This window comes from Stegostoma tigrinum, chromosome 1 (assembly GCF_030684315.1).
Source record: "Stegostoma tigrinum isolate sSteTig4 chromosome 1, sSteTig4.hap1, whole genome shotgun sequence".
NCBI lineage: Eukaryota > Metazoa > Chordata > Chondrichthyes > Orectolobiformes > Stegostomatidae > Stegostoma > Stegostoma tigrinum.
The window spans coordinates 140745325-140758619 of NC_081354.1; the positions used below are offsets into that span (position 1 = coordinate 140745325).

Sequence of the window (13295 nt, forward strand, 5' to 3'; positions counted from 1 at the left end):
CTGAAAGGCCTGGATAGAGATGATGTTGGGAAGATGCTTCCGTTAGCAGGACAGACAAGGGCCCGAGGGCACAGCCTTAGAGTAAAAGGGAAGACCCTTTAGAATAGAGGAGGAGAATCTTCTTCAGCCAAAGAAAGAGCGAGCGGTGATTCTTTGGAATTCATTGCCACAGAATGCTGTGGTGTCTGGGTCACTAAGTATGTTTAAGACAGAGACAGATAGGTTCTTGATTGTCAAAGGTTGCAAAATGAAGAGAAGTGAGAAGAGGTTTGAGAAAATTATCAGCCACTAGTGAATGGTAGAGCAGACTCAAAGGGCTGAACAGCCAAGTTTTTGCTCCTATGCCTAATGGTCTCATTTTATAGGGCAGGAACAATTACCGGGAACATTTTCAAGCAATTTGTTGGCTGAGTCGTGTTTCCTCATTGCTCAGCTTTGTGTTTGAAATTACAGTTCTGACTGGATTTCTCCCTGACGATATACATCTTTTGGTATTTTGCAATGCAAAAATAAACAAAACTAAAAATACAAGGGAGTCTCTTAAAAAGATGAGCATTTATATTTTATCTATTATTTTTAAAAGACAACTTAACTGAAGTAACCCATATGTGTTCTACTACTATATCAAAATCAGTATTATAATTTTACTCAGTCTAAAATATCAATAACAAATTAAGATAATTAATACTGCAAGTCTCTACAGATTATAAACATAAATATTTATCATCTTGGTGAACACAGCTTCATACTAGGGAGCTGCAGGGCATCTGCACAGAATACTATGATGACCAAAAAGTAAAATAGTTATAAGCATTGTTCAAAATGTTCACAGGAAAACATTTTAAATACCACCATTCAAAAAGGCTCCTTTTGTTACTAAGAGGGCTGGAATTTCCTTTCAGACTGCATGAAAGAAAAGTTATGAAGTAGAAACGTAGAACAAGTAAGAAAATGCAGTTACAACTAAATGAAGATGAACTCATTTTTTAAAAAAATATGATGATTTTGAGGAAAGTAGTTACATTTCAGTCAGACCAGACTAAAGGCACAATTCAGGGACACATCATTCTCTCTAAATGATAGAGTTGTGCCTTTTAAACCTATGTTTCAAAGAACATGTCTTCACCATGTCCAAATTTACAAGATTACAGGTGTCCCTGCTTTCTACACAATCATTAATGTACCATAATAAGCCAACAATATGACAGCAGGCTTCATTATCAGAGTTAGCGTTAAGAACAGAGAAGATCATTCCAATCTCAAAACTTAGATCTTAATGCTAGAGATCTCAGATTCAATCAGAGCTGCTGCATAATGCTTCATTCCTTGATATCAAAGCAGTAACCAGCACTATAAATACTACTTAAGAGAATGAATAAATGATGTGCTCTAGTTCAGGCACTTTTAAAATCATTGTTTATTAACTGAAAGGTAAAAAGCTAGTATACAGATCAGGGATCCCTTTATTTTTAAGTCTACAGTTCTACACCATCTAGCATTTTTGCTTTGAATATTTAAACAAAAATAATTTCCAAACACCTGTCAGCCCCATCATTAATATGTAGTATTTCTTGAATCACTGTATTTGTAATCATCTCTGTTATATATACACATCTGGTGAAACCAGCAGCAGTGAAGCAAATAAAGGAAAAAGCTCATGGGTTAAAAAAGGCAATAATTGTTTAAGATGATAAGCTAAAATCAAAGTTTTATATAAAACTAATAAAATCTGTGCCATTATTGGAATATTTGCTATTCGTCAAAAAGAATACCCTTAATAATTACAGTGACATTCATTGCTACAAAGAATTCACATGCCATGCCTATAAAAGAATGTTTTTAAAGCTGGACACGAATCAAATGTTAGTAATACTTGCGCAAACAAAAAAGTTGTGATTTCACATCCTTTTTCAGTGTACAAAGAACAGAGAAATGAAAAAAATTGCACTCAGCTTGCCAGTCACAAGTGTTCTTTGACATGAAATATATTCTTTACAATGACATAGAACCAACTTTTACTGTACATTGATTAACATAATAAAAGGCTACGCGTAGGTCAAAGTACGTGCTAGTACGTACTTTTCCACATACATCAAAATCACATACAAGAATTTTGCACATGCTTTACAGAAGCCCCTTTCCAACATAAATCAGTGGCTAAGCACAGATGAGGTCAGGTGTAGAATTCATTGTGTCTTGCAAAAAACTAGGATGGAGTAGATAAATATATACGTCGAACTATATACATAATGTACTGGAATGTTGGCTATCCCAGAAATGCTTCCATTTAAAAATGTGAATTAATGGACCATTGTTAGAAGGCACCATCTGCCAACTAAGCTGATGTAATAATTTAAAAACAGAGATGCCTTACAAAAAAGTATATATGTAACAAAAACATATAAACTTACAAAAACTAACAGAAATCTTCAAACTTTAAAGAAACTGTTATTCTTCTGTTACAGGGTAAGGTTCAAAAAGACAGAAGTGACTGCACTCCATCTCTTCTCAGATGAGAATGTCTCGAAGGTAGGAATTGCAACTAAATTGTGATTATGTACTTACTCTTGGAGACTTGAACCAGAATAAAAATAATTCTATTCCATGATCATGTGTGATAATTTAGCAGGTGCTTGCAAGTTTTAAAGGTCTTCTGGTTTTATTAATTTGCATGGGAAGATCTATTTTCCAATGTCCACTGTGAGCAGTACTGCCACAGTAGCTCAATAGTTTCACTCCTGTCATCACAATGAATACTTCTGATGATATTTTACAGCTGATGACACACTGTGGATAACAATATAGCAACACTTTACTTAAACTTCTATAATGTAGTGTGTGCTGGCCTCCTAAATTTAGGCAACTGGTTTTAAAAGTATGATGGGATGGGGTGGAAACAAAACACTAGACATTTTTATCTTACATCTCACCTTTATAACAATATTAACATTTAAACTGGAGCAAAAAATACTGCAGTACAAAGGCAGATATTTAACATTTTATACTGCAGTAGACTTATTAAAAATGTAAATTTGTAAATAGCAATGCCATTTACAGTCCAGATAAATTACATAATTGATCAGTTATCAGATCTACCAATCTTTTCCAATCCTATCACACAAAATTGCTGACAGGCAAAATATCTTGGTAGGCTGATTATGAATTTAATCAGGAATAAATTGCATTTTCTCTTCTTTTGACACAATCACTTAAATGCACGTGGGTCGAGAACCAGACAGGCCACAAAACAAAGTTTACTGTATTTCTTTGGCTGTACTAAATGTGGTGTTTCATCGGCCATTTATGATCTTCCTGGATTAATTGGAAGCAAAGCCTCTAGCAGCTTGAAAAGAAAACGACAAATTTAGTGGAGAAAAAAAATCGTTTTAGGAGGACATGAATAATATGGAAAAGGTAAAACAGGAAAAAGAATATACTTCACACAATTCAATATATTTTACTTAGTAAAGGCTGCCACTACAGCCCAGAGCAATTCATTTGTATTAGGCTTCATAGATTCAACTTCAGGATCCAAGTCCAGTAATTGTCGCACTCTTTTCATGGCCAAGTCATAATGTTCATCCAAGAGCGGGGCAAAAGCATTTTCCAGTACATCTGAGGCATGGGCTAAGTAAATGAGAGCAAGAAGGCGTTTGTCCATTCGGTGAGGGTCATTTACCCACTTATCTAGCACAGCTTCCTGCACTTTTTTGATGAGACGCTGTTTGATGACATTGTTGGTAAGTGGATGAGTGGTCATGTCGAATAGCAGGAAGTTCTGCTTCTCTGTAGTCAGTACACCTTTCTCCACCAAGTTTTTCGCCAATCGTTCACGGACATTTCGCAATTGATAGTGTAGTTTTAATGGATTCCATGTTTCACCTTAGGGTGCAAGAAAAAACAAAAGAAAAATACATAATTAATATATACCAGGTTTATATATAAATGAGTTAGAATAAACAAAACTTGAAGTTCAAATTTGTGTGACATGATCATTGCTATAAATCTGAATGCCAGAGGACCAAGAATTCAAACACTAGGAAAAAACGCTTAATATGTCAATGTTTAGAAAATAACTAAAGAAATAGAGGAATATATTAACATTGAGCAGAGAAATTACTCTCTCAACTGAGTATCTTCAAATTAGATAACAAATGCTTCAAATATGCATATAGATTAGAAGTAATTCAGAGAAGGTTTCCCTAAATAACATTGAAAAGACTGGGTTGTCTTATGATCACTGTCCCACTTAATTTTCTACTGGCTGCGTGGGTCTCCCAAGGCCCAGGTGTCACAGCAACTTCCGAAATATTGGTCAAGGCCTACCACCATGCACAGAGCATCATCGGGGCTGCGTGGGGAGTGTAAAGGGAACACTGCATATGAGGAAAGGTTGGATGGAATAGGCTAGGAAGTTTGGAAGAATCACTGATTGAAGACACAAGATCCTGAGAGATTTGGACATGGAGAGGGTTTCTTCCTGTGGGACGCCCTAGAACTAGGGATCACTGTTTAAAAATCAGGGATTGCCCATCTGAAACAAATTAGGTACTTTTCTTTTCACCTTTCTCTCAGATAATGAATCTTTGGAACTCTTCCTGAAAAAAAGTAGTGGACATCGAGTCCTTGGATAATTTTTTTTCAAGGCTGAGGTGAATAGATACTTGTTAAGCAAGTGGGTAAAAGGTTAGCAGGGCAGGGGAGGATTGTGGATTTGAGGTTATACTACTATCAGGTCAGCATTAATCTGTTTAATAGTGGAGCATATCTGAAGAACTCCTGCTCCTTGTTCACACAATCATTGTACAGAACCTTGGGTTATACAGTGAAATAATGCCATGCCTTTCAACTCATGGGACTGAGTGTGAAATCTATCCCTATTAATAAAGGGAGTTTCCTCGCCAAGAGATGTCAGTTTGTACAAACAATGGGGGAAAAAAATACATATAGATGCAGTGGGGTGCCACCCTGTGGTCATAGTCACATACAGGTTGGAGAAAGTTTTATTTTTGGAACTAGCTGCATTATTCCACATTTCGACCTGAAAAAGAAAGTGGAAAAGTGGGCCATTCACCAGCATAAATATACAAATATATCATACACTCACTTCACCATTAACAAAAATATAGGTACAAAATTAAAAGCTGTGTTCAAGAAATTCAAACTAACGAGGTGCAATGGAAATCTGCTTAATATTTTGGTATTTCCACTAACAAACTTTACCTGTAGATGATAAGAGTCCTGAAAAGATAATTCTCAAAAATTCTCAATCTTCAAAGCTTGAAGCAACGAAGCACACCATACAAAGCTACTATCCATTTTTAAAACAGTACTGGGAAAAACCTCATACTTGAGGTGGAGGGTGCTGTAGTTCTAACAAATAGAGATACCACAGTTCATTAGTTTATTGCTGCCTATTGCTGCTCGAGTTATAATGGAAAGGGTGGCAGGTGAAGGCCAACTTACTTGCAAGGTGGGACACAAATAAACAAACAAACAAAAAAAAAAATCAGCAAGGCAACCAACCAATTTCACTCACGCATTTTAGTGGCACCGACAGAGAAGCAATCCAAGATTATTATTAGTCCAGAATAATAACAAACATTGGGGGATGGCATGTGGCTAGCAGTACAGCCTCAGTGCCAGGCACCCAGATTCAATTTAATCCTTGAGCTACTGTTTGTGTGGAGTTTGCACATTCTCCCCATGCCTGTATGGGTTTCCACCCACAGTCCAAATATGTGCAGGTTAGGTGAACTGGCCATGTTAAATTGCCTATGGTGTCCTGGGATGTGCAAATTAGGTAGGTTAGCCATGGGATATGTAGAGTTACAGGGTTGCGATAGGAGTTTGGGTGGGATACTCCTTGGAAGGTCAGTGTGGATTCAATGGGCCAAACAGCCTGCTTCCACAGTAAGGATTCTGGGATTAAGCAAGATCAAGGAGAGTAGATGAATGTCAGTATAGGAAAGGCCATTTCCGCCAAATCTCATTCTTTTATTTCATGAATCTGTTTTTTTTATATATACAAACCCAACAGTCACAACTTAGCAGATTACACGAAACATTTAACTAATAAAAATGTCACATTATTGATTCAAAACACCTTTAACTTGTTTTTAATGTCGATGCCTGTACTTGAGATACAGGTCATTAGGTCTTGATGAAACACCAAAATGAGGAAAGGAATACTTGTTACTACAGACCCCATTGTGAATAGCAGCTATGCATACTTGTGTGAATGCCTTTACACAAAGTACCTGATGAACACCAACCAACCAAGACAGTATACAAGCCAAAAAAGGGCAATGGTTCCCACACCATCAAGTTGTGCATCTTATTTAAACCAGAAGTTTAGTTTGTTACCCAAAGATTGAATAATTTTCAATATTTCCATATTTTGACTCAACAATTATTATATTCAACAGTGTAAGCTGCATCAACAATCCCTAGATTAAACATTTGACCATGCAAAGCAGTCTCACCATAAAATGTGTAGGTTATTTGCAATATACAAGTCATGCTACCAGGGCACAACTTTACCCACAAAGCTTTTTTTAAGATTAAATTGCCTACAGTGTGGAAACAGGCCCTTCGGCCCAACAAGTCCACACCACCCCTCGCAGCATCCCACCCAGACCCATCCCCCTATAAACCTCACATCCCTGAACACAACAGGCAATTTAGCATGGCCAATCCACCTAGTCTACACATCTTTGGACTGTGGGAGGAAACCGAAGCACCCAGAGGAAACCCACGCAGACATGGGGAGAATGTGCAAACTCCCAGAGTGGGATTTTCGCAAATTTGTACACGCTTTACTAAGTAACATTTACTCCAGTCCAACAGCGTAAATACAAAGCAGAGCCTTTCAAGAATACAAATCAAGATCAAATTCTCCAAGCGAAAACTGAAATACAGCACCCCTTCCAAAAAAAAAAGCAGCCTCAAGCAGAAAGAGATCTTTTCCACATTCATTTTCTGCAGTTTGTGTGCAATAAATCTTGTCAAACTGCTTTTTTATTAACACTTGCTAAATTAAGGAGAAGATTTCCACTTAAGCTGAAATTTCCACTTCATAGGATCTGGAGATTGTGGTATACAAGTTGAACTGGTTTTAAGAAAACTCAATTTTCCCAGCTTCAATTATCGGGCCCATACTTAGCATATATGTCAATCTCAAGGTCTCAGTGGTGCAATGGTTATGTGCCTACTGCTGACCCAGAAGATTTGGGTTTAAGTTCCACTTGCCCTGGAGGTGTGCAAACAGGTTGATTAAAAGTACTTATAAAAGTCAACAACTCTTAAGAGATAGCATACTTACATTAGGATATGGCCTCCATTTTCCAAATCAAATGCTTGCTTTACTCATCTTATAAAATGGCATATGGGATCAAACAGTCAATGAGTCATGTAGCCAAGATAATGAACAGGAAATTAAGATACACAACGACAAAGTGAATTGGGCAGTCTGGCCAGACAAATGAAGTATTAGTGATAACGGGAACTGCAGATGCTGGAGAATCCAAGATAATAAAATGTGAGGCTGGATGAACACAGCAGGCCCAGCAGCATCTCAGGAGCACAAATGAAGTATTAAATTGGTTTCAAGCTAAAAGTCACAACATGTTTCCATAAGTGATCGGGATTGTGAATGGTGCAAGGCATGATTAGTAAGTTTGCAGATGGTACAAATTTAGGAGGTATCGTTGATAGCAAAAGGAGGTTATCAAAAATTACAGGAGTCTTGATCAAATGGGGAGGTGGGCTGAGGACTGACAAATACAATTCGATACAGGTGAGTTTGAGATGTTGCACTTTGAAAAGTCAAACCAGGTTGGATTTGTACAGTTCTGGAGGAAGGATCACTGGACCCAAAACATTAACTCTTTTTCCTTCACAAATGCTGCCAGACCTGCTGAGCTTTTCCAACAATTTTGTTAGTGTTCCTAATTTACAACATCTGCAGTCCTTTTCGTTTTTATTTGGACTTGTACGGTAAATGGTAAGGTCCTGAGCAGTACTGTGGAAGAGAGGGATCTCGGAGTAAAAGTACATAGTTTGTTGAAAGCAGCATCACAGATGGACAGGATGGTAATGAAGGCATTGGACATGCTGATGTTCATCCATCACGGCAGGAGTATAGAGTTGAATTATTATTTTACCTTGTATAAGCTGTTGGTGAGGCCGCACTTGAAGTATTGTGTACAGTTTTGGTCACGCTGTTACAGGAAAGTCATAGTTAAACTGGAAAATGTGCAAAGATTTATGAGGTTGCTGCCAGGACTAGTAGTCCTGAGTTTAGACAGAGGTTGGCCAGGATAGGGCTTTATTCTTTGGAATGTAGGAGAATGAGGGGTGACCTTTTGAGGTGAATAAAATCGTGAGGGGCATAGATAAGATGAATGTACAGAGTCTTTTCCCCAGGGATGGGGAATTAAAAACTAGAGGGAATATACCCATTCAGATTCCTTTTAAGTGTTATGATTGTACTTGTCTCCACCACTTCCTCTTAACAGCCCATTCCATACATTCACAACCCATATGAAAAAGTTTCCCCTCAGGTTTTAAACCTTTTCCCTCTCACCTTAAACCTATGCCCTCTAGTTTAGGCTCCCCCATCCTGGAAAAAAACAATTTGGACTATTCATCCTATCCATGCCCTTCCCGAGCCTACAAGTCTTTGTAAGGTCTCCCTTCAGCCTCCAATAGTCCGGGGGGGAAAAAAGGCCCTGCCCACTCAGCCTCTCTCTATAACTCAAACCCTCTAGTTGTAATTCTTGGAGACCAAAAGGATAACATTTAAAATTTTGAGTGGTATTCAGTCTGGTGATTTTGCATATATAGTTATGTATCTCAGACGAGAAATTTCTTCATCCAAAGTGGTAAGCCTGTGAAATTCTCTAACAGAAAATAGTGGAGGCCAAACCACTGAATGTTTGCAAGGAGGAGTTAGATATAGTTCAGTGTCATTGAGGTATACAGCAGAAACAGACCCTTGAGTCCAACTCCTCCATGCCAACTACATATCCGAAAGTAATGTAGTCCCATTTGCCACACATCTGAACCTTTCCTATTCAGGTACTCATCTAGATGCCTTTCAAATGTTATAATAGTACCCACCTTCACCACTTCCTCTGACAGCTCATTCCATATATGCACCACCCTCTACGTGAAAATGTTGCCTCTCAGGTCCCCTTTAAATCTTTCCCCTATTGTCTTAAACCTTATTCTTAGGGCTAAAGAGAGATCAAAGAGTATTGGGAGAAAGCAGGAACAGCACAGAATGAGATGATTAGCCTTGAACATATTTAATGGCAGAACAGGATCAAAACGGCTGAACGCCTTATTCCTGCTCTTATTTTCTACATTTGTGCATCACTGGACATGGGACTGTCCCTGGGATCTCTTCAGGTGCAATTTGTTCAGGAAGAGGTGTCCAGAAGTCTTTGAGATCTCACATGGAATCTTCAGGAAGGTTTCTCAGAAAGGCAGAGGCTGAATTGTACGGCTCATCTCCCAAAATATCAAAATATCCAAAAGTCCTTACAGCCATAAACTCTGGCATGTGTCTGAGCAGTTAGTGGAAGACACAAAACTTCCTGTAAACATGTTCAAACAATAATGTGATTTCTAGCGTTTATCAAAAGACGTACCAGAGCACTCTGTCCTACCTTATAATAAAAAAGGAATCCACAGTATTTCCGTAGCTATTCAAATTTTCACAACCCTTTAGAATACAAAGTTGTCAAAAAGCAAAATACTTTCAAGATAGCACTTGGTAATATCATACAAGTTGAAGACTTTTACTTTCTAAAGCAAACAACTTTCAGACAACTATAGATAACAGCAGCAGCACTGAATCAAACTTTACCAAGAATAATGGAAGCTCTTATCACAACACTACACTCTTCAGTTTTACTTGCCAACGTTAGATTTAAATTGCAGAAGCCCACAAGGAATTCTGATCAAGGGTCACTGGAGTCAAAATGTTAACACTGTTTTTTCCTCAATAGATGCTGCGAGATTTGCTGTGTTTCTCCAGAACACTCTCTCTGTTGCACTAGGAATTCTGGTCAGACCACACATCGAGAAAGAAAGGAGATACTTAAGTGCTGGAGGAAGTACAGGGAAAAGCCCCAAACCAAATGCAGCCTCATGAGGAAAGACCTTGAGCCCGTCAGCCTAAAAAGAGGGCATTTGAAAGCTGACCTCGGAATCCTTTGTTTTGACAGAATATGCTGTGAAAAATGTCAATCCAGATTACTATTAAGTTTCAGGAGTTACACAATGATACACATGCTCAAATTAACAAGAAATAATTTTACAATCAACATCTGTAAATTTAACATCAATAAAACACAATGGACTTCCAAGCAGAGTGGAAACCACAGAACTATTTAACTGGATGCAGTCAGAAAAGGAAGAGGAAGAATATTCTGTGTAGATCAATAAAGAATGATGATTTTATTCATCCAGATCACGTGAAGCACAGTTTAGTTGGTGTTCAGAGGTCAAACAGCAAACAATATTTTAAAAGAAGTCTCATACATAACAAATATTCTGAATAGATAAGCTTGAACTAAAATGATTTATTCAATACCTTATATTTGTTGTAGACAAATAAACCAGCCTCTAAAGCCCCCTGCGGTAAAGAATTCCATACATTCACTATGCTCAGCAGAATTTTTGATCCCTGTTGTTTATACCCTGACTATAATGGTATGAGGTCTGGTCCTAGACTCACCTACAAGGGGTAAACAACCCCTCAGGATGTCCCCTGTCAAGCATAACTAACATCTATGTCTCAACAAGACCACACCCTCATTCTTCTAAACTTCAGTGACACAGGCTCTACCCATTCAACCTCTTATAATAGTTCCTCCACACCTGATATCAGCCTCCCAATGCCAGTTTATCTTTCCTTGGTTAAGGAGGGCAAAATTGTTCACAGTATTCCAGCAGTGGTCAAATAATGCATTGTGCAGTTTTATCAAATTCTCCCTATATTCATACTCTATGCCTTTTGAAATAAAGGTTAATATTCTATTTTCTTCCCCCCCCCCCCCCCCCACTGAACCTGGGTGCTAGGTTTGAGATTCATGGACAAGGGCTCCCAAATTCCTGTGAAACTTTCTGCAATCTTTCACCAATCAAATAGTATTCAGCTCCTCTATCTTGCACGTCAAAGTGCAAAATCTCATAACTCCCGCATTATATTCCAAATGCCAAATTTCTGCCCACTGGCTTAACCTCTCAATATTGTTCTGGAAATGCTTTATGATATCAGTAAAGTAGCTAAAGATGGTTGGGCCGAAGACGTTACCCTGAAGGAGCTCCTGCAGAAAAATCCTGATACTTAGATGATCACCAACTACCACATTCGCCTTTTGTGCCAGGTTTGACTCCAGGCATTGGAGAGCATTCCTCTCCATTCCCAGTGACTCCAGTTTTGCTAGAGCTCCTTAATGCCACACTTGACATTCAAGGCTACATTTGACCAAGGACAGTTGTTCTCCCCTCACTTCTGGAATTCAGTTCTTCTGTCCATGTTTGGACCAAGACTGTAATAAGACCAAGACCTGCAGAATCCAAATGGAGTGCCAGTGAACAGATTATTGCTGAGCAAGTGCAGTTTGACAGCACTGTTGATGACACTTCCATCACTTTACCAATGGTATAGACATAGCACAGACATGGTGGATCGTAGGGTCACATAGCATAGCAACAGGCCCTATGGTTCTGAGGAGAGTAGATTGCTCGGTGATAATTGATTGGTTGAATTTGTCCTACTTTTTGAGTACAGAAGCTAGCTGGAAAATTTTATGTGTACGTGTAGATTCAGTGTTGTAGTTGTACTGGAACTAGACTAGGGACATGACAAGCTCTGGAGCACAAGTCTTCAGTACTATTCCAGGAATGCTGAATGGACCAATAGCTTTTGCAGCATCCTGTGCCTCCAACAGTTTCATGAAATCACATGAAGTGAATCGAAATAGACTAAAGACTGGCATTTTTGATGCTGGGGACCTCTGGAGGCCAAGGAGGATTATCCACTTGGTACTTTTGGCTAAAGATTGTTGCAAATGCTCATCCTTTGCACTGGCGTGCTGGGTTCACCTGTTATGGAGGTCAGGAATGTTTGTGAAGAGTCTCTTCCTCCACTAAGTTGCTTAACTGTCTACCAACAGTCACAACTAGACGTGGCAGGACAACAGGACTTAGATCTGATCCACTGTGGAATTGCTTAGCTGTCTATCACTTGCTGCTTATATTATTGGCACATTCGTCCTATGTTGTTGCATTATCAAGTTGAAGCTTTTTTTTTTGCTATGCCTTGTGCTGCTCCTGGTATGCCTTCTCACACTCTTCATAGCAGCACCTGTGTGTCATGATTCAGATCAGTCAATGAGGTTTAGATCATAGAATCAGAATCCCTACAGTGTGGAAACAGGGCCTTCAGCCCAACAAGTCCACACTGATCCTCACAGCGTACCACTCAGACCCACCCCCTATAACCCATCTAATCTACACATCCCTCAATACTGTGGGCAATTTAGCATGACAATTCCACCTAGTCTGCACATCCAGACGAAACCCACACAGACACTGAATGTGCAAACTCCACACAGACAGTTGCCAGAGTTTAAATGCAAACTGCTTAGTAGCACATATTAGCATATCAATTTACCATGCTGTTGTACCACATTTTCAGTTGTTTTAAAAAGTGATTTGCTGACAGTATATGAACATCGACAACTCCACATTAATTTCCTGTCCTGGACTGAAGCACAGCAGTTCTGTTGTAGAGATGTTACACCTTCTTGGAGAATCACGGCATTCTTTAGGACACACAAGGAACACAGGCTAATGATGCAGCAATATAGGATCTCTGACGCCAGCATCGGCAATTCTTACTATCCCAGGGTTAGCAATAAACGTTCATCACACAGCTGGGCAACTTTGAGGGGAGCTTCAAAGGTGATGATAAAAACAAAATACTGTGGATGCTGGAGATGAGAAATAAAGAGCTGCGAAAACTCAGATCTAGCAGCATTTGCGGTGAATGAAAGAGATGCAAAAGTAGGTAACATGGCATTTTCAAAGATGCACCTTCAGATCTCAAGACTCCAGCTCTTCTGGAGAAGCATAATTGGATTCTGTTACCTTTACTTTCCTCTCCATAAATGCTGTAGCACCTGCTGGTTTTCTTTCTCCCATAGTATTTGAAGCTGTGGCTGACATTGAGGATCATTCAGATAAAACCACAAATTTACAGCAAGAAGGGAAGCCAC

At 38.9% G+C, this 13295-nt stretch overlaps 1 protein-coding gene across 1 annotated transcript in view; it reads right to left on the bottom strand.

Annotated features, from left to right (window-relative positions):
- Positions 1-1399: 1399 nt before the first annotated feature.
- Positions 1400-13295, bottom strand: part of golph3a (golgi phosphoprotein 3a) — a 64319-nt gene continuing 52423 nt past the window's right edge. Inside the window, exon 4 of the mRNA XM_048530495.2 lies at positions 1400-3882. Coding sequence (XP_048386452.1) covers positions 3458-3882 — 425 coding nt within the window. The 3' untranslated portion in view covers positions 1400-3457. The remainder of the gene's footprint in view (positions 3883-13295) is intronic.